This window comes from Mobula hypostoma, unplaced genomic scaffold (genome assembly GCF_963921235.1).
Source record: "Mobula hypostoma unplaced genomic scaffold, sMobHyp1.1 scaffold_161, whole genome shotgun sequence".
NCBI classification, from domain to species: Eukaryota; Metazoa; Chordata; class Chondrichthyes; order Myliobatiformes; family Myliobatidae; genus Mobula; species Mobula hypostoma.
In genome coordinates, this window is record NW_026948259.1 from 49,167 (window position 1) to 76,984 (window position 27,818).

At 58.1% G+C, this 27,818-nt stretch overlaps 1 protein-coding gene across 1 annotated transcript in view; it reads left to right on the plus strand.

Annotated features, from left to right (window-relative positions):
* Positions 1–407: 407 nt before the first annotated feature.
* The window catches only part of LOC134342238 (prohibitin-2-like), a 50,420-nt gene continuing 23,009 nt past the window's right edge, over positions 408–27,818 (plus strand). The window contains exons 1-2 of the mRNA XM_063040196.1: positions 408–551; positions 4,774–4,917. Of these exons, the coding sequence (XP_062896266.1) occupies positions 4,791–4,917 (127 nt within the window). The 5' untranslated portion in view covers positions 408–551; positions 4,774–4,790. The remainder of the gene's footprint in view (positions 552–4,773; positions 4,918–27,818) is intronic.

Consider the following 27,818-nt stretch of genomic DNA (forward strand, 5'->3'; position numbering starts at 1 on the left):
ATTTCATCGGTGTGAGAGTTCGCTTTAACTTTTTTTCTTCCCCCCCACCACGTGACGCGGGTCGGCTTCACCCGCCGCGACGTCACGCCTCTCCCACTCCGCCGGGCGCCGCCCCTCCTCACGTGACACGGGCCAGCTTTCCCTCTCCCTCTCCCGTCACGTGATGAAGGTCGCTTTCCCTTCCTCTGGCGTAAAACTCCCCCTGCTCACGTGACACGGGCCACCTTTCCTTCTCCCCCCCGGGCACCCCCCCCGTCATGTGATGAAGGTCGCTTTCCCTTCCTCTGGCGTAAAACCCCCCCTCTTCACGTGACACGGGCCACCTTTCCCTCTCCCCCCTCCCGTCACGTGATGAAGGTCGCTTTCCCTTCCTTTGGCGTTAACCTCCCTCCTCACGTGACGCGGGTCACGTTTCCCCCACCGCTCTCAGCCACCCACCCCCGTCACGTGACACGGGTTTCGACGTCACGTCCCATCTACTTCCGGTGCCCTCTTGCCCATGTGAAGGAGTCCGGTCCCCGTCGCGTTTTAAACCAGCGGCGACCCTGACGGTAACTAGCGGCTTGTCCACCCCCCCCTCACCGGCCCTCCTTCCCCTCCAGACCCTCCAACCCCCTCCCCCGACCCCCCAGACCCCACCCCCACCCCTTAACCCGCCTTAACTAGCGATGGGGCCGGCCTTGGTAACCGGTAACCAGTAACCAGCGCCCAACCTGGCCTCTCATTACCCGGCTCAACCGAAACTAACCGGCGCCGACCCCCTCCCCCCAAACAAAACCCACCACAGCCCCGGCACCACTTGCCCCCTGGCTAACTAGCTTAACTAGCGGTAACTCAGCCAGGCCGGGCTGGTAACCAGGGGAAGGGTTATATAAGGGAGAGGGAGGGGGCGATATCAGGTTCCCCCAGCGCTGTTCCCGGGGGTGACCTCTGGACTTTCCAGACTCGCAGAAAGTTCCCGGGGGGAGGGGGGGGAGAGTTTTTTTTGCCAAAAATAAACCTTAACTAGTCCTGGAGGGACGACTAGCTGGTCACTGGTCACTGAGTGCCGACCAGTCAGGGGTGATCGGTGTGCCGGCCCGGTTCGGATCTCCTGAAGCGATCTGTGTGTGTGTGTGTGTGTGTGTCCACGGTGAACCCGTGTTCTGGTCTCTTGTCAACAGTGTGGGGACACAAGTTAGTCAGCTCCCTCCCTGCTCCCTCTCCTGTAGCCCTGGGGAGCTCCCTCCCTGCCCCCTCTCCTGCAGCCCTGGGGAGCTCCCTCCCTGCCCCCTCTCCTGTAGCCCTGGGGAGCTCCCTCCCTGCCCCCTCTCCTGTAGCCCGGGGGAGCTCCCTCCCTGCCCCCTCTCCTGCAGCCCTGGGGAGCTCCCTCCCTGCCCCCTCTCCTGTAGCCCTGGGGAGCTCCCTCCCTGCCCCCTCTCCTGTAGCCCGGGGGAGCTCCCTCCCTCCCCCCTCTCCTGCAGCCCGGGGGAGCTCCCTCCCTGCCCCCTCTCCTGTAGCCCAGGGGAGCTCCCTCCCTCCCCCCTCTCCTGCAGCCCGGGGGAGCTCCCTCCCTGCCCCCTCTCCTGTAGCCCGGGGGAGCTCCCTCCCTCCCTGCCCCCTCTCCTGTAGCCCAGGGGAGCTCCCTCCCTGCCCCCTCTCCTGTAGCCCGGGGGAGCTCCCTCCCTCCCTGCTCCCTCTCCTGTAGCCCGGGGGAGCTCCCTCCCTCCCCCTCTCCTGCAGCCCTGGGGAGCTCCCTCCCTCCCCCCCTCTCCTGTAGCCCAGGGGAGCTCCCTCCCTCCCCCCTCTCCTGCAGCCCTGGGGAGCTCCCTCCCTGCCCCCTCTCCTGTAGCCCTGGGGAGCTCCCTCCCTGCCCCCTCTCCTGCAGCCCTGGGGAGCTCCCTCCCTGCCCCCTCTCCTGTAGCCCTGGGGAGCTCCCTCCCTGCCCCCTCTCCTGCAGCCCTGGGGAGCTCCCTCCCTGCCCCCTCTCCTGTAGCCCGGGGGAGCTCCCTCCCTCCCCCCTCTCCTGCAGCCCGGGGGAGCTCCCTCCCTGCCCCCTCTCCTGTAGCCCAGGGGAGCTCCCTCCCTCCCCCCTCTCCTGCAGCCCGGGGGAGCTCCCTCCCTGCCCCCTCTCCTGTAGCCCGGGGGAGCTCCCTCCCTCCCTGCCCCCTCTCCTGTAGCCCAGGGGAGCTCCCTCCCTGCCCCCTCTCCTGTAGCCCGGGGGAGCTCCCTCCCTCCCTGCTCCCTCTCCTGTAGCCCGGGGGAGCTCCCTCCCTCCCCCTCTCCTGCAGCCCTGGGGAGCTCCCTCCCTCCCCCCCTCTCCTGTAGCCCAGGGGAGCTCCCTCCCTCCCCCCTCTCCTGCAGCCCTGGGGAGCTCCCTCCCTGCCCCCTCTCCTGTAGCCCGGGGGAGCTCCCTCCCTCCCCCCCTCTCCTGCAGCCCTGGGGAGCTCCCTCCCTCCCCCCTCTCCTGCAGCCCGGGGGAGCTCCCTCCCTCCCCCCTCTCCTGTAGCCCGGGGGAGCTCCCTCCCTGCCCCCTCTCCTGCAGCCCGGGGGGAGCTCCCTCCGTCCCCCCTCTCCTGTAGCCCGGGGGAGCTCCCTCCCTCCCCCCCTCTCCTGTAGCCCGGGGGAGCTCCCTCCCTGCCCCCTCTCCTGTAGCCCGGGGGAGCTCCCTCCCTCCCCCTTCTCCTGCAGCCCGGGGGAGCTCCCTCCCTCGCCCCTCTCCTGTAGCCCGGGGGAGCTCCCTCCCTGCCCCCTCTCCTGCAGCCCGGGGGAGCTCCCTCCCTCCCCTCTCTCCTGTAGTCCGGGGGAACTCCCTCCCTCGCCCCTCTCCTGCAGCCCGGGGGAGCTCCCTCCCTCCCCTCTCTCCTGTAGTCCGGGGGAACTCCCTCCCTGCCCCCTCTCCTGCAGCCCGGGGGAGCTCTCTCCCTGCCCCCTCTCCTGTAGCCCAGGGGAGCCCCTTGTCTCTCCCCTGTAATGTCAGTGCTCTTCTCCCTCACAGTCTTGTTACCCAGGACTCTGTCCCGTCCCCTGGACAGCTCTCACTCTCCGCCAGACCAGGGGAGCTCCCTTCCTCCCTCTCCAGCTGCACGGGGTGCTCTTCCCTCCCCACCCCAGAGAGATCACACACACACACACACACACGCGACACATTTGTCCAACCTGTCGGATTTAAAAACTCCATGCTCGACCAAGCCTGTTCTCACCCCTTATCCCTCAAAACCAGGGGTGCCCGGGGACCGTGGGCTCCTTGGAAAATGGTATAAATCTTTTCCTATCCGTGTCCCTGTCCAAGCGTCGTTAATGTCCCCGCCTCGACCACTTCCCTCGGCTGCTTCTTGCACAGACGGACCACCCTCTGGGTGAAAAAGTTGCCCCTCCGGTCCCTATTAAATCTCTCTCCCCCTCTCACCTTAAACCTGTGCCCTCTGGTTCTCCATTCCCTGACCCTGGGGGGAAAAGTCTGTGCACGTTCACCCTATCTGTGCCCCTCGTGGTTTTACACACCTCTGTAAGGTCACCCCTACGCTCCAAGGAATAAGGTCCCGACCTCTCTCAGTGTGGAGGGAGATTCACTCTGTGTCTGACCCCGGGAGTGTGTGATGGGACGGTGTGGAGGGAGATTCACTGTGTGTGTCTGACCACGGGAGTCTGTGATGGGACGGTGTGGAGGGAGATTCGCTCTGTGTCTGACCCCGGGAGAGTGTGATGGGACGGTGTGGAGGGAGATTCGCTCTGTGTCTGACCCCGGGAGTGTGTGATGGGACGGTGTGGAGGGAGATTCACTCTGTGTCTGACCCCGGGAGTGTGTGATGGGACGGTGTGGAGGGAGATTCACTCTGTGTGTCTGTCCCTGGGAGTGTGTGATGGGACGGTGTGGAGGGAGATTCGCTCTGTGTCTGACCCCGGGAGAGTGTGATGGGACGGTGTGGAGGGAGATTCGCTCTGTGTCTGACCCCGGGAGTGTGTGATGGGACGGTGTGGAGGGAGATTCACTCTGTGTGTCTGACCCTGGGAGTGTGTGATGGGACGGTGTGGAGGGAGATTCGCTCTGTGTCTGACCCCGGGAGAGTGTGATGGGACGGTGTGGAGGGAGATTCGCTCTGTGTCTGACCCCGGGAGAGTGTGATGGGACGGTGTGGAGGGAGATTCACTCTGTGTCTGACCCTTTTTTTTTACAAAATATCTTTATTCCAAATTCAGTGCTATATATACAAGCCAGTGACTAACACAGATCACTTCACTACAAATAGACAATACACATTAAACCAAAATGTTTGCATCTCTTATCAATGATGGTAATTAACCCCCGAGGAGCCCAATGGCCACGGAACGCCTCTTATGTTCCTTCGCAATATTTACCCGGGCACGAACATACCCCCTGAACATCGCCAGGCTGTCTGCCCGGGAAGATCCTCCCGCAGCCTGTTTCCGCCAGCCCCAGGAGCAAGTTGACGAGGAGTTCCCTCCGTGCCCCCCTCCTTACTGGACGACCGTGTATAAATAGGGTGGGGCTAAAACGCAGCCGGAAGGCGAGAAGCAGCCCACGCGGGTACGCAAGGAGGGGCTGTAGCCTCGCGCGCTCTACGTACGCGTGATACGTGGTCTCCAGCCCGCAGAGGTGACACGCGGGTGTGTCTGACCCCTGGGAGCGTGTGTCGGGGTCCTGGAGGGAGTCTTGGTCTGTGACTAATCCCTTTCTTTATCTCTTTATCTCTCTCTCTCTCTCTCTATCTCTCTCTCTCTCTCTCTCTCTCACTCTCTCTCTCTCTCTCTCTCTCACTCTATCTCTCTCAGTTTCCAGAAGGTACACTATGGCTCAGAACCTCCGAGACTTTGCCTCGCGGATGCCGGCGGGCGGCCGAGGGGCGGGGACTGCCCTGAAGCTGGTCCTGGGAGCTGGCGCTCTGATGTACGGCGTTAAGGAGTCTCTCTTCACAGGTAAGAGGGGGTCTGCCGGGGGGGGCGTGTGGGTGCTCCTGATTTCAAGTCATCCGCTGGAAGATGTCCACCGTCGGGTGACGCGCTCCTCCCCAGAAAAAGTAACTCGCGCGACGCGGACCGCAACAGCCGTGATTGGCCGGCTTGGTAGCATCGCGTTTCCCCCCTACCTGCTTTTCCCCGCCATGCCTGCGCGCCGAGGCGGAATAAATGGTCGGGGGCGGTGAACCAGGTCGTCAAATCGACCCGCCGCCGCCCGAGAATGTTCGGAACGCGTTCCCTCGCCCACGTCGCTTGCGAAGAAACTCGACACAGTGGGAGGGAACCCGCCGCCGCCAGCTGGCGTTTCGACGGTGAATTGCAGAGCGACGCGGGCACAACCGCGTGTGCTCGCTACGGGGCGTGGGGCTACGCGCAAGAATAAATCTGGCTTAAGTCGTACCAGACTTTGCCGACTGGAATTTGTTTTGTGCCAAGATCCAGTGGGAGTCACGTCGGCACTGTGCATCTGCAGATCAGACCTTTGCACGCAGTGCGTCGAGGTAGGGCAAGGTCAGACAGTAACAGGACGCTGAGTAAAGTCCGCGGTTACGGAGAGGGTGCCTGGCAGGCAGGCGATCAGGCGCAAGGGGGCCGGGACGGGGTGGATCGTGAGGTCAGGAGTCTATCTGATCGTCCTAGGGGGGGCGGTTGGATGGTCTGATCACAGCGGGGTAGAAACCGTCCTGCAGCCTGGTGGGACGTCCTTTCAGGTTTTGTGTCCACACTTCCGAGGATCTCGCCTGGCCCCTGAACTCCTCCATCCCGATCGAAAAGGCGCCTTTATTTCCTGCGGAGCATCAAGAAAGCTCCCCTCTGTCCCAGGATGCTGACGGACTTTTACCGCTGTACCATTGAGAGCATACTCACCAACTGCATCTCAGTGTGGTACGGAAATCGTCCAGTATCGGACCGCAGAGCGCTCCAGCGTGTGGTGAAAACTGCCCAGCGGATTATCGGCACCCAATTGAGAACAACTACCATAAACGCTGCCTGGGCAGGGCGAAAAGCATTATCAGGGATGCATCTCACCCTAACCGTGGACTTTTTACTCTCCTCCCATCCGGTAGGCACTACAGGAGCCTCCGCTCCAGCACCAGCAGGCACAGGAAGAGCTTCCTCCTTCTGACCCTGCTGAACCTCACATCACAGTGCTAAGCCGTATTGCCCCCATATTGTACCGTCTCAGTACTTGAATATTTGTGTGCTGCAGCCCTTACTTTTTATTCGCAGTCAGTTTGCAAGTAACGCTGTTCTTTGCATTTCTGGTCAGGTGCTAACTGCGTTTCATCGGGTTTGTATCTGTGGCCAAGTGGTTAAGGCGTTGGTCTAGTGATCTGAAGGTCGCCAGTTCGAGCCTTGGCTGTGGCAGCGTGTTTGTGCCCTTGAGCGAGGCACTTGACCACACACATTGCTCTCGTCCGTACGAGGACTGGCGCCCCGCACAGACTTCCAATCTGCACCTCGTAAGGCATGAAAATGCCCGACGCAGGCCTCTCGTGGTCTGAGTCGGCGTCCCCTCCCTCCCTTCGTATCTGTACTCGGCACAATGACGATGAAGTTGAATCTAACCTGATCTAATCTCCTGCCCGATGGGAGGGGTGGGGAGAGAACGCCCGGGGAGGGGTGGGGGGGGGGGGTCTTTGTGCTGCTTTACCCGAGGCCTGCCGGACGTGCGGAAGAGCCCGCGGAGGGGGACTCCAGGGCAAACTCCGTCCCCGGGGGAGGGGGAGAAGTCAAGGCCGCGAGCGCCGTGACTCGGAAGCCCCCCCCCCCACTACGCGCTCGGTCTCCTGGGCCCCGGGACAGGCAGGCCCGGTCAGCAACTGCTCCTTGCTGTCCCCGTGAATCTTCGCCTGCTTTTGATTCGCGCCGGTCCCAGGGGGCTGGCAGGGGTGGGGGGGGCTCTCCGTTGTGTTACGTACCCCGTAACGGGTTGAAGAACCAGCAGGAATGGAAAACACCTTTAGTCTGGTATTGCTGTTAACCAATGCTATTTTTATATAACCATATAACAATTACAGCACGGAAACAGGCCATCTTGGCCCTTCTAGTCCGTGTCGGACTCTTACTCTCACCTAGTCCCACCGACCTGCACTCAGCCCATAACCCTCCATTCCTTTCCTGTCCATATAGCTGTCCAATTTAACTTTAAACGACAACATCGAACCTGCCCCAACCACTTCTCGTTCCACACAGCTACCACTCTCTGAGTAAAGAAGTTCCCTCAATGGGACCTTTTCAGAATGGCAGGCGGTGACTAGTGGGGTACCGCAAGGCTCAATGCTGGGAACCCAGTTGTTTACAATATATATTATTGACTCAGACGAGGGAATTAAATGCAGCATCTCCAAGTTTGCGGATGACACGAAGCTGGGCGGCAGTGTTAGCTGTGAGGAGGATGCTAAGAGGATGCAGGTTGACTTGGATAGGTTGGGTGAGTGGGCAAACTCATGGCAGATGCAATTTAATGTGGATAAATGTGAAGTGATCCACTTTGGTGGCAACAACAGGAAAACAGATTATTATCTGAATGGTGGCCGATTAGGAAAAGGGGAGGTGCAACGAGACCTGGGTGTCATTATACACCAGTCATTGAAAGTGGGCATGCAGGTACAGCAGGCGGTGAAAAAGGCGAATGGTATGCTGGCATTTATAGCGAGAGGATTCGAGTACAGGAGCAGGGAGGGACTACTGCAGTTGTACAAGGCCTTGGTGAGACCACACCTGGAGTATTGTGTGCAGTTTTGGTCCCCTAATCTGAGGAAAGACATCCTTCCCATAGAGGGAGTACAAAGAAGGTTCACCAGATTGATTCCTGGGATGGCAGGACTTTCATATGATGAAAGACTGGATGAACTGGGCTTGTACTCGTTGGAATTTAGAAGATTGAGGGGGGATCTGATTGAAACGTATAAAATCCTAAAGGGATTGGACAGGCTAGATGCAGGAAGATTGTTCCCGATGTTGGGGAAGTCCAGAACGAGGGGTCACAGTTTGAGGATAAAGGGGAAGCCTTTTAGGACCGAGATGAGGAAAAACTTCTTCACACAGAGAGTGGTGAATCTGTGGAATTCTCTGCCACAGGAAACAGTTGAGGCCAGTTCATTGGCTATGTTTAAGAGGGAGTTAGATATGGCCCTTGTGGCTACGGGGTTCAGGGGGTATGGAGGGAAGGCTGGGGCGGGGTTCTGAGTTGGATGATCAGCCACGATCATAATAAATGGCGGTGCAGGCTCGAAGGGCCGAATGGCCTACTCCTGCACCTATTTTCTATGTTTCTATGATATCTGCAGTTGGGGCAACTGAGAGTTTTGCGCGGGACTCTGCATGTGTCTCTGCGGGGTGAAGAATAAACAATTGGCTTATTGGTCGTGACGGAGTGTCTCTCTGGTGCTTCCCTCTCCCTCCCCCCTTTTCCCAACCATTCTCAGTCCACAACAGAGACCCGTCCCAGAATCATGTTTACTGTATAACCATATAACAATTACAGCACGGTACATCCGTCACTGAAGGCAAGCATACAGGTACAGCAGGCGGTGAAGAAAGCTAATGACATGCTGGCCTTCATAACAAGGGGGATTGAGTATAGGAGCAAAGAGGTCCTTCTGCAGCTGTACAGGGCCCTGGTGAGACCACACCTGGAGTACAGTGTGCAGTTTTGGTCTCCAAATTTGCGGAAAGACATTCTTGCTATTGAGGGAGTGCAGCGTAGGTTCACAAGGTTAATTCCCGGGATGGCGGGACTGTCATATGTTGAAAGATTGGAGCGACTGGGCTTGTATACACTGGAATTTAGAAGGATGAGGGGGGATCTGATTGAAACATATAAGATTATTAAGGGATTGGACACGCTGGAGGCAGGAAGCATGTTCCCGCTGATGGGGGAGTCCAGAACCAGAGGCCACAGTTTCATGATAAGGGGTGGGCCATCTAGAACGGAGTTGAGGAAAAACTTTTTCACCCAGAGAGCCGTGGATCTGTGGAATGCTCTGCCCCAGACTTGGCAGTGGAGGCCAAGTCTCTGGATGCTTTCAAGAAAGAGATGGACAGATAGTGGAATCAAAGGTTATGGGGGATAAGGCAGGAACTGGATACTGATAGTGGATGATCAGCCGTGATCACAGGGAATGGCGGTGCTGGCTCGAGGGGCCGAATGGCCGACTCCTGCACCTGTTTTCTATGTTTCCCCCTCATGTTACCCCTAAATTTTTGCCCCCTAACTCAACTCATTTTATTAGTAACAATGTAATGGTTGATGTAATTGTTGAAGAAAGTGCAAAAATGGGTCTATCTCCCAATTGCGAAAAGAGAATGTATGGTGATATCCAAAAAGAAGGAGAATCCCTATCTGCGGGCTGAGAATAAACGGGGAAAACATAAAACAAGTGAAGAACTACTTCGGAAGCTGGGTGACATCAGATGGCAGGTGCGACTTGGGTGTGAAAAGAAGAATACGGATCCCATTTTGTTTTAATTCTGAAATACATCTTATGGAAATGTTTGATGATGAAATTCAATAAAAAAGGTTCGATGTTGTCATTTAAAATTAGATTGGATAGTTACATGGACAGGAGAGGAATGGAGGGTTACGGGCTGAGTGCAGGTCGGTGGGACTAGGTGAGAGTAAGCGTTCGGCACGGACTAGAAGGGCCGAGATGGCCTGTTTCCGTGCTGTAATTGTTATATGGTTATATATAGGATCTCTCCCCTTGTTGTCGTTTGAAGTTAAATTGGACAGAAATATGGACAGGAAAGGAATGGAGGGTTACGGGCTGAGTGCAGGTCGGTGGGACTAGGTGAGAGTAAGAGTTCGGCACGGACTAGAAGGGCCGAGATGGCCTGTTTCCGTGCTGTAATTGTTATATGGTTATATATAGGATCTCTCCCCTTGTTGTCGTTTGAAGTTAAATTGGACAGAAATACGGACAGGAAAGGAATGGAGGGTTACGGGCTGAGTGCAGGTCGGTGGGACTAGGTGAGAGTAAGAGTCCGACACGGACTAGAAGGGCCGAGATGGCCTGTTTCCGTGCTGTAATTGTTATATGGTTATATATAGGATCTCTCCCCTTGTTGTCGTTTGAAGTTAAATTGGACAGAAATATGGACAGGAAAGGAATGGAGGGTTACGGGCTGAGTGCAGGTCGGTGGGACTAGGTGAGAGTAAGAGTCCGACACGGACTAGAAGGGCCGAGATGGCCTGTTTCCGTGCTGTAATTGTTATATGGCTATATATAGGATCTCTCCCCTTGTTGTCGTTTGAAGTTAAATTGGACAGATATACGGACAGGAAAGGAATGGAGGGTTATGGGCTGAGTGCAGGTCGGTGGGACTAGGTGAGAGTAAGAGTCCGACACGGACTAGAAGGGCCGAGATGGCCTGTTTCCGTGCTGGAATTGTTATATGGCTGTATATAGGATCTCTCCCCTTGTTGTCGTTTGAAGTTAAATTGGACAGATATATGGACAGGAAAGGAATGGAGGGTTACGGGCTGAGTGCAGGTCGGTGGGACTAGGTGAGAGTAAGAGTTCGACACGGACTAGAAGGGCCGAGATGGCCTGTTTCCGTGCTGTAATTGTTATATGGTTATATATAGGATCTCTCCCCTTGTTGTCGTTTGAAGTTAAATTGGGCAGATATTTGGACAGGAAAGGAATGGAGGGTTACGGGCTGAGTGCAGGTCGGTGGGACTAGGTGAGAGTAAGAGTTCGACACGGACTAGAAGGGCCGAGATGGCCTGTTTCCGTGCTGTAATTGTTATATGGTTATATATAGGATCTCTCCCCTTGTTGTCGTTTGAAGTTAAATTGGACAGAAATATGGACAGGAAAGGAATGGAGGGTTATGGGCTGAGTGCAGGTCGGTGGGACTAGGTGAGAGTAAGAGTTCGACACGGACTAGAAGGGCCGAGATGGCCTGTTTCCGTGCTGTAATTGTTATATGGCTGTATATAGGATCTCTCCCCTTGTTGTCGTTTGAAGTTAAATTGGACAGATATACGGACAGGAAAGGAATGGAGGGTTACGGGCTGAGTGCAGGTCGGTGGGACTAGGTGAGAGTAAGAGTTCGACACGGACTAGAAGGGCCGAGATGGCCTGTTTCCGTGCTGTAATTGTTATATGGTTATATATAGGATCTCTCCCCTTGTTGTCGTTTGAAGTTAAATTGGACAGAAATATGGACAGGAAAGGAATGGAGGGTTACGGGCTGAGTGCAGGTCGGTGGGACTAGGTGAGAGTAAGAGTCCGACACGGACTAGAAGGGCCGAGATGGCCTGTTTCCGTGCTGTAATTGTTATATGGCTGTATATAGGATCTCTCCCCTTGTTGTCGTTTGAAGTTAAATTGGACAGAAATATGGACAGGAAAGGAATGGAGGGTTACGGGCTGAGTGCAGGTCGGTGGGACTAGGTGAGAGTAAGAGTTCGACACGGACTAGAAGGGCCGAGATGGCCTGTTTCCGTGCTGTAATTGTTATATGGCTGTATATAGGATCTCTCCCCTTGTTGTCGTTTGAAGTTAAATTGGACAGAAATATGGACAGGAAAGGAATGGAGGGTTACGGGCTGAGTGCAGGTCGGTGGGACTAGGTGAGAGTAAGAGTTCGACACGGACTAGAAGGGCCGAGATGGCCTGTTTCCGTGCTGTAATTGTTATATGGTTATATATAGGATCTCTCCCCTTGTTGTCGTTTGAAGTTAAATTGGACAGAAATATGGACAGGAAAGGAATGGAGGGTTACGGGCTGAGTGCAGGTCGGTGGGACTAGGTGAGAGTAAGAGTCCGACACGGACTAGAAGGGCCGAGATGGCCTGTTTCCGTGCTGTAATTGTTATATGGTTATATATAGGATCTCTCCCCTTGTTGTCGTTTGAAGTTAAATTGGACAGATATATGGACAGGAAAGGAATGGAGGGTTATGGGCTGAGTGCGGGTCGGTGGGACTAGGTGAGAGTAAGAGTTCGACACGGACTAGAAGGGCCGAGATGGCCTGTTTCCGTGCTGTAATTGTTATATGGCTGTATATAGGATCTCTCCCCTTGTTGTCGTTTGAAGTTAAATTGGACAGAAATATGGACAGGAAAGGAATGGAGGGTTACGGGCTGAGTGCAGGTCGGTGGGACTAGGTGAGAGTAAGAGTTCGACACGGACTAGAAGGGCCGAGATGGCCTGTTTCCGTGCTGTAATTGTTATATGGCTGTATATAGGATCTCTCCCCTTGTTGTCGTTTGAAGTTAAATTGGACAGAAATATGGACAGGAAAGGAATGGAGGGTTACGGGCTGAGTGCAGGTCGGTGGGACTAGGTGAGAGTAAGAGTTCGACACGGACTAGAAGGGCCGAGATGGCCTGTTTCCGTGCTGTAATTGTTATATGGTTATATATAGGATCTCTCCCCTTGTTGTCGTTTGAAGTTAAATTGGACAGAAATATGGACAGGAAAGGAATGGAGGGTTACGGGCTGAGTGCAGGTCGGTGGGACTAGGTGAGAGTAAGAGTCCGACACGGACTAGAAGGGCCGAGATGGCCTGTTTCCGTGCTGTAATTGTTATATGGCTGTATATAGGATCTCTCCCCTTGTTGTCGTTTGAAGTTAAATTGGACAGATATATGGACAGGAATGGAATGGAGGGTTACGGGCTGAGTGCAGGTCGGTGGGACTAGGTGAGAGTAAGAGTTCGACACGGACTAGAAGGGCCGAGATGGCCTGTTTCCGTGCTGTAATTGTTATATGGTTATATATAGGATCTCTCCCCTTGTTGTCGTTTGAAGTTAAATTGGACAGAAATATGGACAGGAAAGGAATGGAGGGTTACGGGCTGAGTGCAGGTCGGTGGGACTAGGTGAGAGTAAGAGTTCGACACGGACTAGAAGGGCCGAGATGGCCTGTTTCCGTGCTGTAATCGTTATATGGTCATATAAATTACAAAAAAAGAAGAACAGGGATAGCTAAAGACATCTTTATGAGAATGAAGAGTATACTGACCAATACTAAACTAGGCACGACAACCAGCCTCAGAGCACTGAAATGTTACGTTTATCCAGTTATGTTTCACGGCTCATAACGTTGGACAATATCCAGTAATATGAGGGAACGAATTGAAGCAGCAGAGACGTGGTTTTTGAGGAGGATGCAAAGAATATCATGGACGAAACGAAGATCTAAGGAGGACGTCATGAACAGAGCAAACACAGGAAGAGAAATAATGTACGAGATCGTGAAAAGGCAACGTGACTTCATTGGACGTGTGATTAGGAAAGAGGAGTTAGAATGCACGGTAATTATGGGGAAGATTGAAGGGAAGAAAGCAAGAGGAAGACAAAGACAAATGGTGATGGAGGCAGCAGCCAGAGAACTGGAAATGAATACCAATGAATTGATCCACTTGACCCGAAATGGGAGTGTGTGGGCCATGGCAGTCAAAGCCCAAACTGGGCATGGCCCCTGATGACGATGATGATGATATGGAATACAGTCATATATAACTGGATAAATCAAACAGGTTAGCAGAGATTGTGCATATGTGTAAGTGTGCAAATATAACTCCCAAACTATTGAGCTCGGGGGAAACCAGGCTTAAGAGTCTTGAGATGGTAAACGTATGAGATTTCGGTTCGTCCACGGAATAGGAGATGAGAGAGAGACTTATTTCAGTAAGTTTTTATCTCCGAAGTTGTTCCACTCCACACACGAAGTGATCGTCAACGAATACCCCTTCAGCACAAGTGGTACCACCCGCGAATTCAGCTACGGGACGTCCCAGAGTGGCGGGCGCAGAGTACTCCGAACGGAATCCACGTAGGGATTATCACCAACGGTAGGTTATCAGTGAGGTGCCGTCTTCAAGTGGCAAAGCTACTGACCCGGGCAAGGATTACCACGCACACAGTAGTTTCCACACAAGGTTACCCCAAACACACGACTGTGACAGCCACTTATCCAGTTCCACGGCGTGCGAAACTACTCCCAACACTGATTTGCCACAGGGCGCAGGCCTGGGCAAGGTTGTACGGAAGACCAGCAGTTGCCCACGCTGCAAGTCTCCCCTCTCCACGACACCGACGTTGTCCAAGGGAAGGGCAGTAGGACCCGTACAGCTTGGCACCAGTGTCGTCGCAGAGCATTGTGTGGTGAAGTTCCTTGCTCAAGGACACAACACGTTCCCTCGGCCGGGGCTCGAACTGGCAACCTTCAGATCACTAGTCCGACGCCTTAACCACCTGGCCACGTGCCCACCCGACTACCACACCCAGACAAAGGGTAAGTACAGATGGGGTGTTCACAAAGGTACTCCCCTCACCAGAGAACGCACTCCTGTGGATTAATTACGTGACAGTCACACCTTCGTATTCGAATGGAACTCAAACTCACCCTCACGGGCTACTTCGAGACAGAGAGTCCAAACAGTGACCTCTCTATAACTCGGTTTCTTCTGTTTCAAACCTGTCTCTCTTTTCCTTTAAAGTCACTGCATGTGACCACAGAAAGGAGACCGTCTTCCAGCCCAGGCCAGGGCTGGGCACACTGGTAACTTCCCGCCGGTCACCCCTTTTCCACACTGCGAGAGCCGCCGGTCGATCCTCCCGATCGATCATCCAGAAGCCCACCCTTCTGTGGGCAGTGCAAAGCTCACCCACTGTGCAGAACCATGTGTGCGTCTGCAAGGCACCCAGCTGAACTTGTATTTATCTGGGCAGGCCGAACACCAGCTCTCCATCACATCCCGCCGCCCTTGGTTACTGTGGCAACCCACGAGCTTCCCTCCCTCTCCCTCCCCTCCCTCCACTCGCTCTCCCTCCCCTCCGTCCCCTCCCTCTCCCTCTCCTCCGTCCCCTCCCTCTCCCTCTCCTCCCTCTCCCTCCCCCTCCCTCCCTCCCTCTCTCTCCCTCTCCCTCCCCTCCCTCCCTCTCGTCCCTCTCCCTCCCCTCCCTCCCTCTCGTCCCTCCCCCTCCCCCCTCCCTCCCTCCCTCCCTCTCCTCCCTCTCTCTCCCTCTCCCTCCCTCTCCCTCTCCTCCCTCTCCCTCCCTCTCCTCCCTCTCCCTCCCTCTCTCTCCCTCTCTCTCCCTCTCCCCCCTCCCTCTCCCTCTCCCTCCCCTCCCTCCCTCCCTCTCCCTCTCCCTCCCCTCCCTCTCCCCCTCCCTCTCCCTCTCCCTCTCCCTCTCCCTCCCTCTCCCTCTCCCTCCCCTCCCTCCCTCCCTCTCCTCCCTCTCCCTCTCCCCTCCCTCTCCCTCTCCCTCTCCATCTCCCCCTCCCTCCCTCCCTCCCCTCCCTCCACTCCCTCCCTCTCACTCTCCCTCCCTCTCCCTCTCCCTCCCCTCCCCTCCCTCTCTCTCCCTCTCTCTCCCTCTCTCTCCCTCTCCCTCCCTCTCCTCCCTCTCCCTCCCTCTCTCTCCCTCTCCCCCCTCCCTCTCCCCCTCCCTCTCCCCTCCCTCTCCCTCCCCTCCCTCCCTCCTCCCTCCCCCTCCCTCCTCCCTCCGCCTCTCCATCTCCCCCTCCCTCTCCCTCCCCTCCCTCCCTCCCTCTCCTCCCTCTCCCTCCCCCCTCCCTCTCCCTCCCCTCCCTCCCTCCCTCTCCTCCCTCTCCCTCCCCCCTCCCTCTCCCTCTCCCTCTCCATCTCCCCCTCCCTCCCTCCCTCCCCTCCCTCCACTCCCTCCCTCTCACTCTCCCTCCCTCCCTCTCCCTCTCCCTCCCCTCCCTCCTCCCTCCCCCTCCCTCCTCCCTCCGCCTCTCCATCTCCCCCTCCCTCTCCCTCCCCTCCCTCTCTCCCTTTCCCCTCCCTCCCTCCCTCTCCTCCCTCTCCCTCCCCCCTCCCTCTCCCTCTCCCTCTCCATCTCCCCCTCCCTCCCTCCCTCCCCTCCCTCCACTCCCTCCCTCTCACTCTCCCTCCCTCCCTCTCCCTCTCCCTCCCCTCCCTCCCTCTCCCTCTCCCTCCCCTCCCTCCCTCTCCCTCTCTCTCCCTCTCTCTCCCTCCCTCTCCCTCTCCCTCCCTCTCCTCCCTCTCCCTCCCTCTCCTCCCTCTCTCTCCCTCTCCCCCCTCCCTCTCCCCCTCCCTCCCTCTCCCTCCCCTCCCTCCCTCCTCCCTCCCCCTCCCTCCTCCCTCCGCCTCTCCATCTCCCCCTCCCTCTCCCTCCCCTCCCTCCCTCCCTCCCTCCACTCCCTCCCCCTCCTCCCTCTCCCTCCCTCCCTCTCCCTCTCCCTCCCCTCCCTCCCTCTCCCTCCCCTCCCTCCCTCTCCTCCCTCTCCCTCCCCACTCCCTCCCTCTCCCTCTCCCTCCCTCCCCTCCCTCCCTCTCCCTCCCCTCCCTTCCCCTCCCCCCCTCCCTCCCTCCCCCTCCCTCTCACTCTCCCTCCCTCCCTCCGTCCCTCTCCCTCCCTCCCTCCCTCCCTCTCCCTCCCTCCCCCTCCCTCCCTCCCACCCCCTCCCTCTCCTCCCTCTCCTCCCTCTCTCCCACCCCCTCCCTCTCCTCCCTCTCCTCCCTCTCCCTCTCCTCCCTCTCCCTCCCCCTCCCTCCCTCCCTCTCCCTCTCCCTCCCCTCCCTCCCTCCCTCTCGTCCCTCTCCCTCCCCTCCCTCCCTCCCCTCCCTCTCCCTCCCTCTCACTCTCCCTCCCTCCCACTCTCCCTCCCTCCCTCTCACTCTCCCTCCCTCCCTCTCCCTCTCCCTCCCCTCCCTCCCTCCCTCTCCCTCTCCCTCCCCCTCCCTCTCCCTCCCCTCCCCCCTCCCTCTCCCTCCCCTCCCCCCTCCCTCTCCCTCCCTCCTCCTCCCTCTCCCTCCCTCTCCCTCTCCCTCTCCCTCCCCTCCCTCCCCCTCCCCTCCCTCTCCCTCTCCCCCCTCCTTCTCCCCCCTCCTTTCCCTCCCCTCCCCATCCCTCCCTCTCCCTCCCCCCCTCCCTCTCCCTCTTTCTCTCCCTCTCTCTCTCTATCTCTCCCCCTCACCCCCTCCCTCTTCCCCCTCACCCCTTCTCTCTACCCCTCCCTCACCCCCTTCTCTCCCCCCTCCACCCCTTCCCTCCCCCACCCCTCACCCCCTCTCTCTCCCCCCTCCACCCCTTCCCTCCCCCACCCCTCACTCCCTCTCTCTCCCCCTCCACCCCTTCCCTCCCCACCTCTCACCCCCTCTCTCTCTCCCCCTCCACCCCTTCCCTACCCACCTCTCTCCCCCCTCCACCCCTTCCCTCCCCACCTCTCTCCCTCCTCCACCCCTTCCCTCCCCACCTCTCTCCCCCCTCCACCCCTTCCCTCCCCACCTCTCACCCCCTCTCTCTCCCCCTCCACCCCTTCCCTACCCACCTCTCTCCCCCCTCCACCCCTTCCCTCCCCACCTCTCTCCCCCCTCCACCCCTTCCCTCCCCACCTCTCTCCCCCCTCCACCCCTTCCCTCCCCACCTCTCTCCCCCCTCCACCCCTTCCCTCCCCACCTCTCTCCCCCCTCCACCCCTTCCCTCCCCACCTCTCACCCCCTCTCTCTCCCCTCCACCCCTTCCCTCCCCATCTCTCACCCCCTCTCTCTCCCCCTTCCACCCCTTCCCTCCCCACCTCTATCCCCCCCTCCACCCCTTCCCTCCCCACCTCTCTCCCCCTCCACCCCTTCCCTCCCCACCTCTCTCCCCCTACACCCCTTCCCTCCCCACCTCTCTCCCCCTCCACCCCTTCCCTCCCCACCTCTCTCCCCCCTCCACCCCTTCCCTCCCCACCTCTCTCCCCCCTCCACCCCTTCCCTCCCCACCTCTGTCCCCCCTCCACCCCTTCCCTCCCAACCTCTCTCCCCCTCCACCCCTTCCCTCCCCACCTCTCTCCCCCTCCACCCCTTCCCTCCCCACCTCTCTCCCCCTCCACCCCTTCCCTCCCAACCTCTCTCCCCCTCCACCCCTTCCCTCCCCACCTCTCACCCCCTCTCTCTCCCCTTCCACCCCTTCCCTCCCCACCTCTCTCCCCCCTCCACCCCTTCCCTCCCCACCTCTCTCCCCCCTCCACCCCTTCCCTCCCCACCTCTCTCCTCCTCCACCCCTTCCTTCCCCACCTCTCTTCCCCCTCCACCCCTTCCCTCCCCACCTCTCTCCCCCCTCCACCCCTTCCCTCCCCACCTCTCTCCCCCCTCCACCCCTTCCCTCCCCACCTCTCTCCTCCTCCACCCCTTCCTTCCCCACCTCTCTCCTCCTCCACCCCTTCCCTCCCCACCTCTCTCCTCCTCCACCCCTTCCTTCCCCACCTCTCTTCCCCCTCCACCCCTTCCCTCCCCACCTCTCTCCCCCCTCCACCCCTTCCCTCCCCACCTCTCTACCCCCTCCACCCCTTCCCTCCCCACCTCTCACCCCCTCTCTCCCCCTCCACCCCTTCCCTCCCCACCTCTCTCCCCCCCCTCCACCCCTTCCCTCCCCACCTCTCTCCCCCCTCCACCCCTTCCCTCCCCACCTCTCTACCCCCTCCACCCCTTCCCTCCCCACCTCTCTCCCCCTCCACCCCTTCCCTCCCCACCTCTCTCCCCCTCCACCCCTTCCCTCCCAACCTCTCTCCCCCCTCCACCCCTTCCCTCCCCACCTCTCTCCTCCTCCACCCCTTCCTTCCCCACCTCTCACCCCCTCTCTCTCCCCCCTCCACCCCTTCCCTCCCCACCTCTCTCCCCCCTCCACCCCTTCCCTCCCCACCTCTCTCCCCCCTCCACCCCTTCCCTCCCCACCTCTCTCCCCCCTCCACCCCTTCCCTCCCCACCTCTCTCCCCCCTCCACCCCTTCCCTCCCCACCTCTCTCCCCCCTCCACCCCTTCCCTCCCCACCTCTCACCCCCTCTCTCTCCCCTCCACCCCTTCCCTCCCCATCTCTCACCCCCTCTCTCTCCCCCTTCCACCCCTTCCCTCCCCACCTCTATCCCCCCCTCCACCCCTTCCCTCCCCACCTCTCACCCCCTCTCTCTCCCCTCCACCCCTTCCCTCCCCACCTCTCACCCCCTCTCTCTCCCCCTCCACCCCTTCCCCCTCTCTCTCTTCCCCCCTCCACCCCTTCCCTGCCCACCTCTCTCCCCCCTCCACCCCTTCCCTCCCAACCTCTCCCCCCCTCCACCCCTTCCCTCCCAACCTCTCTCCCCCCTCCACCCCTTCCCTCCCCACCTCTCTCCTCCTCCACCCCTTCCCTCCCCACCTCTCTCCCCCCTCCACCCCTTCCCTCCCCACCTCTCTCCTCCTCCACCCCTTCCTTCCCCACCTCTCACCCCCTCTCTCTCCCCCCTCCACCCCTTCCCTCCCCACCTCTCTCCTCCTCCACCCCTTCCTTCCCCACCTCTCACCCCCTCTCTCTCCCCCCTCCACCCCTTCCCTCCCCACCTCTCTCCCCCTCCACCCTTTCCCTCCCCACCTCTCTCCCCCTCCACCCCTTCCCTCCCAACCTCTCTCCCCCTCCACCCCTTCCCTCCCCACCTCTCACCCTCTCTCTCTCCCCTTCCACCCCTTCCCTCCCCACCTCTCTCCCCCCTCCACCCCTTCCCTCCCCACCTCTCTCCCCCTCCACCCCTTCCCTCCCCACCTCTCTCCCCCTCCACCCCTTCCCTCCCCACCTCTCTCCCCCCTCCACCCCTTCCCTCCCCACCTCTCTCCTTCTCCACCCCTTCCCTCCCCACCTCTCTCCCCCCTCCACCCCTTCCCTCCCCACCTCTCTACCCCCTCCACCCCTTCCCTCCCCACCTCTCTCCCCCCTCCACCCCTTCCCTCCCCACCTCTCTCCCCCCTCCACCCCTTCCCTCCCCACCTCTCTCCCCCTACACCCCTTCCCTCCCCACCTCTCTCCCCCTACACCCCTTCCCTCCCCACCTCTCTCCCCCTCCACCCCTTCCCTCCCCACCTCTCTCCCCCCTCCACCCCTTCCCTCCCCACCTCTCTCCCCCCTCCACCCCTTCCCTCCCCACCTCTCTCCCCCCTCCACCCCTTCCCTCCCCACCTCTCTCCCCCCTCCACCCCTTCCCTCCCCACCTCTCTCCCCCTACACCCCTTCCCTCCCCACCTCTCTCCCCCTACACCCCTTCCCTCCCCACCTCTCTCCCCCTCCACCCCTTCCCTCCCCACCTCTCTCCCCCCTCCACCCCTTCCCTCCCCACCTCTCTCCCCCTACACCCCTTCCCTCCCCACCTCTCTCCCCCCTCCACCCCTTCCCTCCCCACCTCTCTCCCCCCTCCACCCCTTCCCTCCCCACCTCTCTCCCCCTCCACCCTTTCCCTCCCCACCTCTCTCCCCCTCCACCCCTTCCCTCCCAACCTCTCTCCCCCTCCACCCCTTCCCTCCCCACCTCTCACCCCCTCTCTCTCCCCTTCCACCCCTTCCCTCCCCACCTCTCTCCCCCCTCCACCCCTTCCCTCCCCACCTCTCTCCCCCCTCCACCCCTTCCCTCCCCACCTCTCTCCTCCTCCACCCCTTCCCTCCCCACCTCTCTCCCCCCTCCACCCCTTCCCTCCCCACCTCTCTACCCCCTCCACCCCTTCCCTCCCCACCTCTCACCCCCTCTCTCTCCCCTCCACCCCTTCCCTCCCCACCTCTCACCCCCTCTCTCTCCCCCCACCCCTTCCCTCCCCACCTCTCACCCCCTCTCTCCCCCTCCACCCCTCCCCCCCACCTCTCAACCTCTCTCTCCCCCCTCCACCCCTTCCCTCCCCACCTCTCTCTCTCTCTCTCTCTCTCTCTCTCTCTCTCTCTCTCTCTCTGTCTCCGCCCCCCCCCCCCCCCCCAGAAGCTGGCAGTGGTAGTCAGTGTCCTTGTAAAAGTGTAAACACGAGCTGGAAGGCAGACTCTGCCCCCCTCTCCCTCTCTCTATCAACAGAAATCCGAAAGTTAGTCTCAGTCCTCACTTGTGCCTCAAAGTGACAGGCCACGGCAGAAAAGGAGCCCCAGGGGTACACAACAGTTGTCCCGGGCCGACCGTGGACGTCGCGTCCAGCTCAGCACGATACGGCGAGCGGGCTGTCTCCCGCACAGCAGGCTCTCCCCCCTCTCCACGCGGCCGACGAACCCCAAGGGACGGCGGGGACCGATACGGGGAGCGCCAGTCGGCGTTGAACTCAACGTAGGGACCCCAGCTCCGGGTTGACCCCCGAAGCCTTCCCCGCGCAGCAAGGCAGCGGAGGCTGGAGGTCGGGGCTGTCCTTCTCCCAGACGACTCCCGTCCGCCGCAAGCGAGTGGTTTGAAGGCACCAGTAAAGTCTGGTATATTTTGCAGTCCGCCCTTTCCAAAGCAGAGATGCAGAGGTCCACGAGAGCAATTCCGGGAATGAAAGGGTTATCGTACGAGGGGCGTGTGATGGTTCTGAGTTTGAACTCGCTGGAATTCAGAAGGATGAGGAGGGGGATCTCATTGAAACCTTTCGAATGTCGAAAGGCCCAGACAGAGTGGATGTGGAGAGGATGTTTCCTATAGTGGGGGAGTCTTGGACCAGAGGACACAGATAGAGTGGATGTGGAGAGGATGTTTCCTGTAGTGGGGGAGTCTAGGACCAGACGACACAGATAGAGTGGATGTGGAGAGGATGTTTCCTGTAGTGGGGGGAGTCTAGGACCAGAGGGCACAGATAGAGTGGATGTGGAGAGGATGTTTCCTGTAGTGGGGGAGTCTAGGACCAGAGGGCACAGATAGATTGGATGTGGAGAGGATGTTTCCTGTAGTGGGGGGAGTCTAGTACCAGAGGACACAGACAGAGTGGATGTGGAGAGGATGTTTCCTGTAGTGGGGGAGTCTGGGACCAGAGGAGACAGATAGAGTGGATGTGGAGAGGATGTTTCCTGTAGTGGGGGAGTCTAGGACCAGAGGGCACAGATAGATTGGATGTGGAGAGGATGTTTCCTGTAGTGGGGGGAGTCCAGTACCAGAGGACACAGATAGAGTGGATGTGGAGAGGATGTTTCCTGTAGTGGGGGAGTCTCGGACCAGAGGACACAGATAGAGTGGATGTGGAGAGGATGTTTCCTGTAGTGGGGGAGTCTAGGACCAGAGGACACAGATACAGTGGATGTGGAAAGGACGTTTCCCGTGGTGGGGGAGTCTAGGATGAGAGGGCACACAGCCTCGGGGCGGAGGGGGCGCCCTTTCGGAACAGAGGTGCGGAGAAGTTTCTTTCGCCGGAGGGTGGTGAACTTCTGGGATTCGTTGCCGCGTGGCAGCTGTGGTCGTTGGGCGTATTTAAGGCGGAGTTCGATAGGTTCTCGATTGGACGTGGCATCAAAGGTTACGGGGGCGGGGAGAAGGCTGGGTGCTGGGGTTGAGGAGGAGATAGGACGGAAAGGATCGGCCTCGATTGAACGGCGGAGCAGACTCGATGGGCCAGGGGTCGGAATTCTCCTATGATCCTCACGGTCTTATGGGTGCTGGCCCAAGCGACAAGTTAACAACAGACAATAGGAGCAGGAGTAGGCCATTCGGCCCTTCGAGCCAGCACCGCCATTCACTGTGATCATGGTTGATCATCCACAATCAGTACCCAGTTCCTACCTTCTCCCCATATCCTTTGATTCCGCTATCTTTAAGAGCTCTATCCATCTCTTTCTTGAAAGCATCCAGAGAATTGGCCTCCACAGCCTTCTGGGGCAGAGCATTCCACATATCCACCACTCTCTGGGTGAAAAAGTTTTTCCTCAACTCTGTTCTAAATGGCCTACCCCTTATTCTTAAACTGTGGCCTCTGGTTCTGGACTCACCCATCAGCGGGAACATGCTTCCTGCCTCCAGCGTGTCCAGTCCCTTAATAATCTTATATGTTTCAATAAGATCCCCTCTCATCCTTCTAAATTCCAGAGTATACAAGCCCAGTCGCTCCAATCTTTCAACATATGACAGTCCCGCCATCCCGGGAATTAACCTTGTGAACCTACGCTGCACTCCCTCAATAGCAAGAATGTCCTTCCTCAAATTTGGAGACCAAAACTGCACACAGTACTCCAGGTGGGGTCTCACCAGGGCCCTGTACAGCTGCAGAAGGACCTCTTTGCTCTTGTACTCAATTCCCCTTGTTATGAAGGCCAGCATGCCATTAACTTTCTTCACTGCCTGCTGTACCTGCATGCTTACTTTCAGTGACTGATGTACAAGAACACCTAGATCTCGTTGTGCTTCCCCTTTTCCTAACTTGACTCCATTTAGTTAATAATCTGCCTTCCTGTTCTTGCCACCAAAGTGGATAACCTCACATTAATCCACATTAAACTGCATCTGCCATGCATCTGCCCACTCACCCAGCCCGCCCAAGTCTCCCTGCATTCTCATAACATCCTCCGCATATTTCACACCGCCGCCCAGCTTTGTCAAACTTTCGGGGATCGTGCAATGAGGCGTATTTGAGGAGAGAGGGGTGATTCCGAAGGAGGTGAGAGGGGGGAAGTGTTTCTTTTGTCGTTCCCCCCCCCACCCCCCGACACACAGAGAGCAGTCGGTGTCTCGGATGGCAGTCAAGGCAGACCCAAAGTGCAAAGTAACTTCACTACCAGGGAACATGACGTCGCCGCGTACAATCCTGTACACAGGATCAGCGAGAGGTCAAAGCAGAGAGATAAGGTTGCGCAAATATATAAATAAATAGCGATTTAAAAAACGGGAACGGGAGATAATCAGATAGAGAGTCCTTGGAAGTGAGGTCACTGGTTGTGGGAACATCTCCGTACATGAGTGAAGTTATCCTGTTCTGTCCCAGAGCCTGATGGTTGAGGGGTGATAACTGTCCCTGAACCTGGTGGTGGGGGTCCTGAGGCTCCTGTACCTCCTTCTGATGGTTGAGGGGTGATAACTGTCCCTGAACCTGGTGGTGTGGGTCCTGAGGCTCCTGTACCTCCTTCCTGATGGTTGAGGGGTGATAACTGTCCCTGAACCTGGTGGTGTGTGTCCTGAGGCTCCTGTACCTCCTTCCTGATGGTTGAGGGGTGATAACTGTCCCTGAACCTGGTGGTGTGGGTCCTGAGGCTCCTGTCCCTCCTTCCTGATGGTTGAGGGGTGATAACTGTCCCTGAACCTGGTGGTGTGGGTCCTGAGGCTCCTGTACTTTCACCCTGATGGTTGTGGGGTGATAACTGTCCCTGAACCTGGTGGTGTGGGTCCTGAGGCTCCTGTACCTCCTTCCTGATGGTTGAGGGGTGATAACTGTTCCTGAACCTGGTGGTGTGGGTCCTGAGGCTCCTGTACTTTCACCCTGATGGTTGTGGGGTGATAACTGTCCCTGAACCTGGTGGTGTGGGTCCTGAGACTCCTGTCTTTCACTTCCTGATGGTTGTGGGGTGATAACTGTCCCTGAACCTGGTGGTGTGGGTCCTGAGGCTCCTGTACCTCCTTCCTGATGGTTGAGGGGTGATAACTGTTCCTGAACCTGGTGGTGTGGGTCCTGAGGCTCCTGTCCTTTCACCCTGATGGTTGTGGGGTGATAACTGTCCCTGAACCTGGTGGTGTGGGTCCTGAGGCTCCTGTCCCTCCTTCCTGATGGTTGAGGGGTGATAACTGTCCCTGAACCTGGTGGTGTGAGTCCTGAGGCTCCTGTACCTCCTTCCTGATGGTTGAGGGGTGATAACTGTTCCTGAACCTGGTGTTGTGGGTCCTGAGGCTCCTGTCCCTCCTTCCTGATGGTTGAGGGGTGATAACTGTTCCTGAACCTGGTGGTGTGGGTCCTGAGGCTCCTGTACCTCCTTCCTGATGGTTGAGTGGTGATAACTGTCCCTGAACCTGGTGGTGTGAGTCCTGAGGCTCCTGTACCTCCTTCCTGATGGCTGAGGGGTAATAACTGTTCCTGAACCTGGTGGTGTGAGTCCTGAGGCTCCTGTCCCTCCTTCCTGATGGGTGAGGGGTGATAACTGTTCCTGAACCTGGTGGTGTGGGTCCTGAGGCTCCTGTACCTCCTTCCTGATGGTTGAGGGGTGATAACTGTTCCTGAACCTGGTGTTGTGGGTCCTGAGGCTCCTGTCCCTCCTTCCTGATGGTTGAGGGGTGATAACTGTCCCTGAACCTGGTGGTGTGGGTCCTGAGGCTCCTGTACCTCCTTCCTGATGGTTGAGGGGTGATAACTGTTCCTGAACCTGGTGGTGTGGGTCCTGAGGCTCCTGTACCTCCTTCCTGATGGTTGAGGGGTGATAACTGTTCCTGAACCTGGTGGTGTGGGTCCTGAGGCTCCTGTACCTCCTTCCTGATGGTTGAGGGGTGATAACTGTTCCTGAACCTGGTGGTGTGGGTCCTGAGGCTCCTGTACTTTCACCCTGATGGTTGAGGGGTGATAACTGTTCCTGAACCTGGTGGTGCGGGTCCTGAGGCTCCTGTACCTCCTTCCTGATGGTTGAGGGGTGATAACTGTCCCTGAACCTGGTGGTGTGGGTCCTGAGGCTCCTGTACCTCCTTCCTGATGGTTGAGGGGTGATAACTGTCCCTGAACCTGGTGGTGTGGGTCCTGAGACTCCTGTACTTTCACCCTGATGGTTGTGGGGTGATAACTGTCCCTGAACCTGGTGTTGTGGGTCCTGAGGCTCCTGTACCTCCTTCCTGATGGTTGAGGGGTGATAACTGTTCCTGAACCTGGTGGTGTGGGTCCTGAGGCTCCTGTACTTTCACCCTGATGGTTGTGGGGTGATAACTGTCCCTGAACCTGGTGGTGTGGGTCCTGAGACTCCTGTACTTTCACCCTGATGGTTGTGGGGTGATAACTGTTCCTGAACCTGGTGGTGTGGGTCCTGAGGCTCCTGTCCCTCCTTCCTGATGGTTGAGGGGTGATAACTGTTCCTGAACCTAGTGGTGTGGGTCCTGAGGCTCCTGTACTTTCACCCTGATGGTTGTGGGGTGATAACTGTTCCTGAACCTGGTGGTGTGGGTCCTGAGGCTCCTGTACCTCCTTCCTGATGCTTGAGGGGTGATAACTGTCTCTGAACCTGGTGGTGTGGGTCCTGAGGCTCCTGTACCTCCTTCCTGATGGTTGAGGGGTGATAACTGTTCCTGAACCTGGTGGTGTGGGTCCTGAGGCTCCTGTACCTCCTTCCTGACGGTTGAGGGGTGATAACTGTCCCTGAATCTGGTGGTGTGGGTCCTGAGGCTCCTGTACCTCCTTCCTGATGGTTGAGGGGTGATAACTGTCCCTGAACCTGGTGGTGTGGGTCCTGAGGCTCCTGTCCCTCCTTCCTGATGGTTGAGGGGTGATAACTGTCCCTGAACCTGGTGGTGTGGGTCCTGAGGCTCCTGTACCTCCTTCCTGATGGTTGACGGGTGATAACTGTCCCTGAACCTGGTGGTGTGGGTCCTGAGGCTCCTGTCCCTCCTTCCTGATGGCTGAGGGGTGATAACTGTTCCTGAACCTGGTGGTGTGGGTCCTGAGGCGCCTGTCCCTCCTTCCTGATGGTTGAGGGGTGATAACTGTCCCTGAACCTGGTGGTGTGGGTCCTGAGGCTCCTGTACCTCCTTCCTGATGGCTGAGGGGGTGATAACTGTCCCTGAACCTGGTGGTGTGGGTCCTGAGGCTCCTGTACCTCCTTCCTGATGGTTGAGGGGTGATAACTGTCCCTGAACCTGGTGGTGTGGGTCCTGAGGCTCCTGTACCTCCTTCCTGATGGCTGAGGGGGTGATAACTGTCCCTGAACCTGGTGGTGTGGGTCCTGAGGCTCCTGTACCTCCTTCCTGATGGTTGAGGGGGTAATAACTGTTCCTGAACCTGGTGATGTGGGTCCTGAGGCTCCTGTAACTCCTTCCTGATGGCAGCAGTGAGAAGAGACCGTGTCCTGGGTGGTGGGGGTCCCTGCTTTCCTGCGACAGCGTTTCGTGCAGACATGCTCAACGGTGGGGAGGGCTTCACTCGCGATGGACTGGGCTGTTTCCACTCCCTTCTGTGCAATTCCCCCCCCCCCCGCCTCAATACATGAAACCCCGCTGGTTTCCTCGGGCTGGGCAAGTGGTCCCGCCAAACCCGTGCGATTGAGACTGCTCTCTCGACCAAACCCCCGGTTTGTGGGGACGCTGCGTAATCGGTTACAACTCAGGGCCGGGGAAACAACTGTCAGCACTCTGCGTGCCATGAAAAGAATTACTTTTACGAATCTGAACTAAAGGGCGAGTTAAAACAAAAACGAAGCAAGGAGGGCCCATTATAATTGAACAGTCAAACGCGCACGAGTAGGAGCTCGACCGTTCCGAGAAGTTCACGTTCTCCCATCCTCCGTCGATCTCGCCGCCCGGCTCCGTCGGACCGCGGTCCCCGTCCCGGGTCGAATCCACCGGCGGCCGCTCTCGCCCAACAGCGGGCCCACTCCCCTGATCGGTCGCGTTCGAAAGCACTGGGACCCCGGACGCGGCTCCTGCAGAAAGACCATTATGTTAGCGGTGAAACTTTTCCCAGGTTTCTACATGTGTATATAGTCATAGTCATATTCATAGTCATACTTTATTGATCCCGGGGGAAATTGGTTTTCGTTACAGTTGCACCATAAATAATAAATAGTAATAGAACCATAAATAGTTAAATAGTAACATGTAAATTATGCCAGGAAATAAGTCCAGGACCAGCCTATTGGCTCAGGGTGTCTGACCCTCCAAGGGAGGAGTTGTAAAGTTTGATGGCCACAGGCAGGAATGACTTCCTATGACGCTCTGTGCTGCATCTCGGTGGAATGAGTCTCTGGCTGAATGTACTCCTGTGCCCACCCAGTACATTATGTAGTGGATGGGAGACATTGTCCAAGATGGCATGCAACTTAGACAGCATCCTCTATTCAGACACCACCGTCAGAGAGTCCAGTTCCATCCCCACAACATCACTGGCCTTACGAATGAGTTTGTTGATTCTGTTGGTGTCTGCTACCCTCAGCCTGCTGCCCCAGCACACAACAGCAAACATGATCGCACTGGCCACCACAGACTCGTAGAACATCCTCAGCATCGTCCGGCA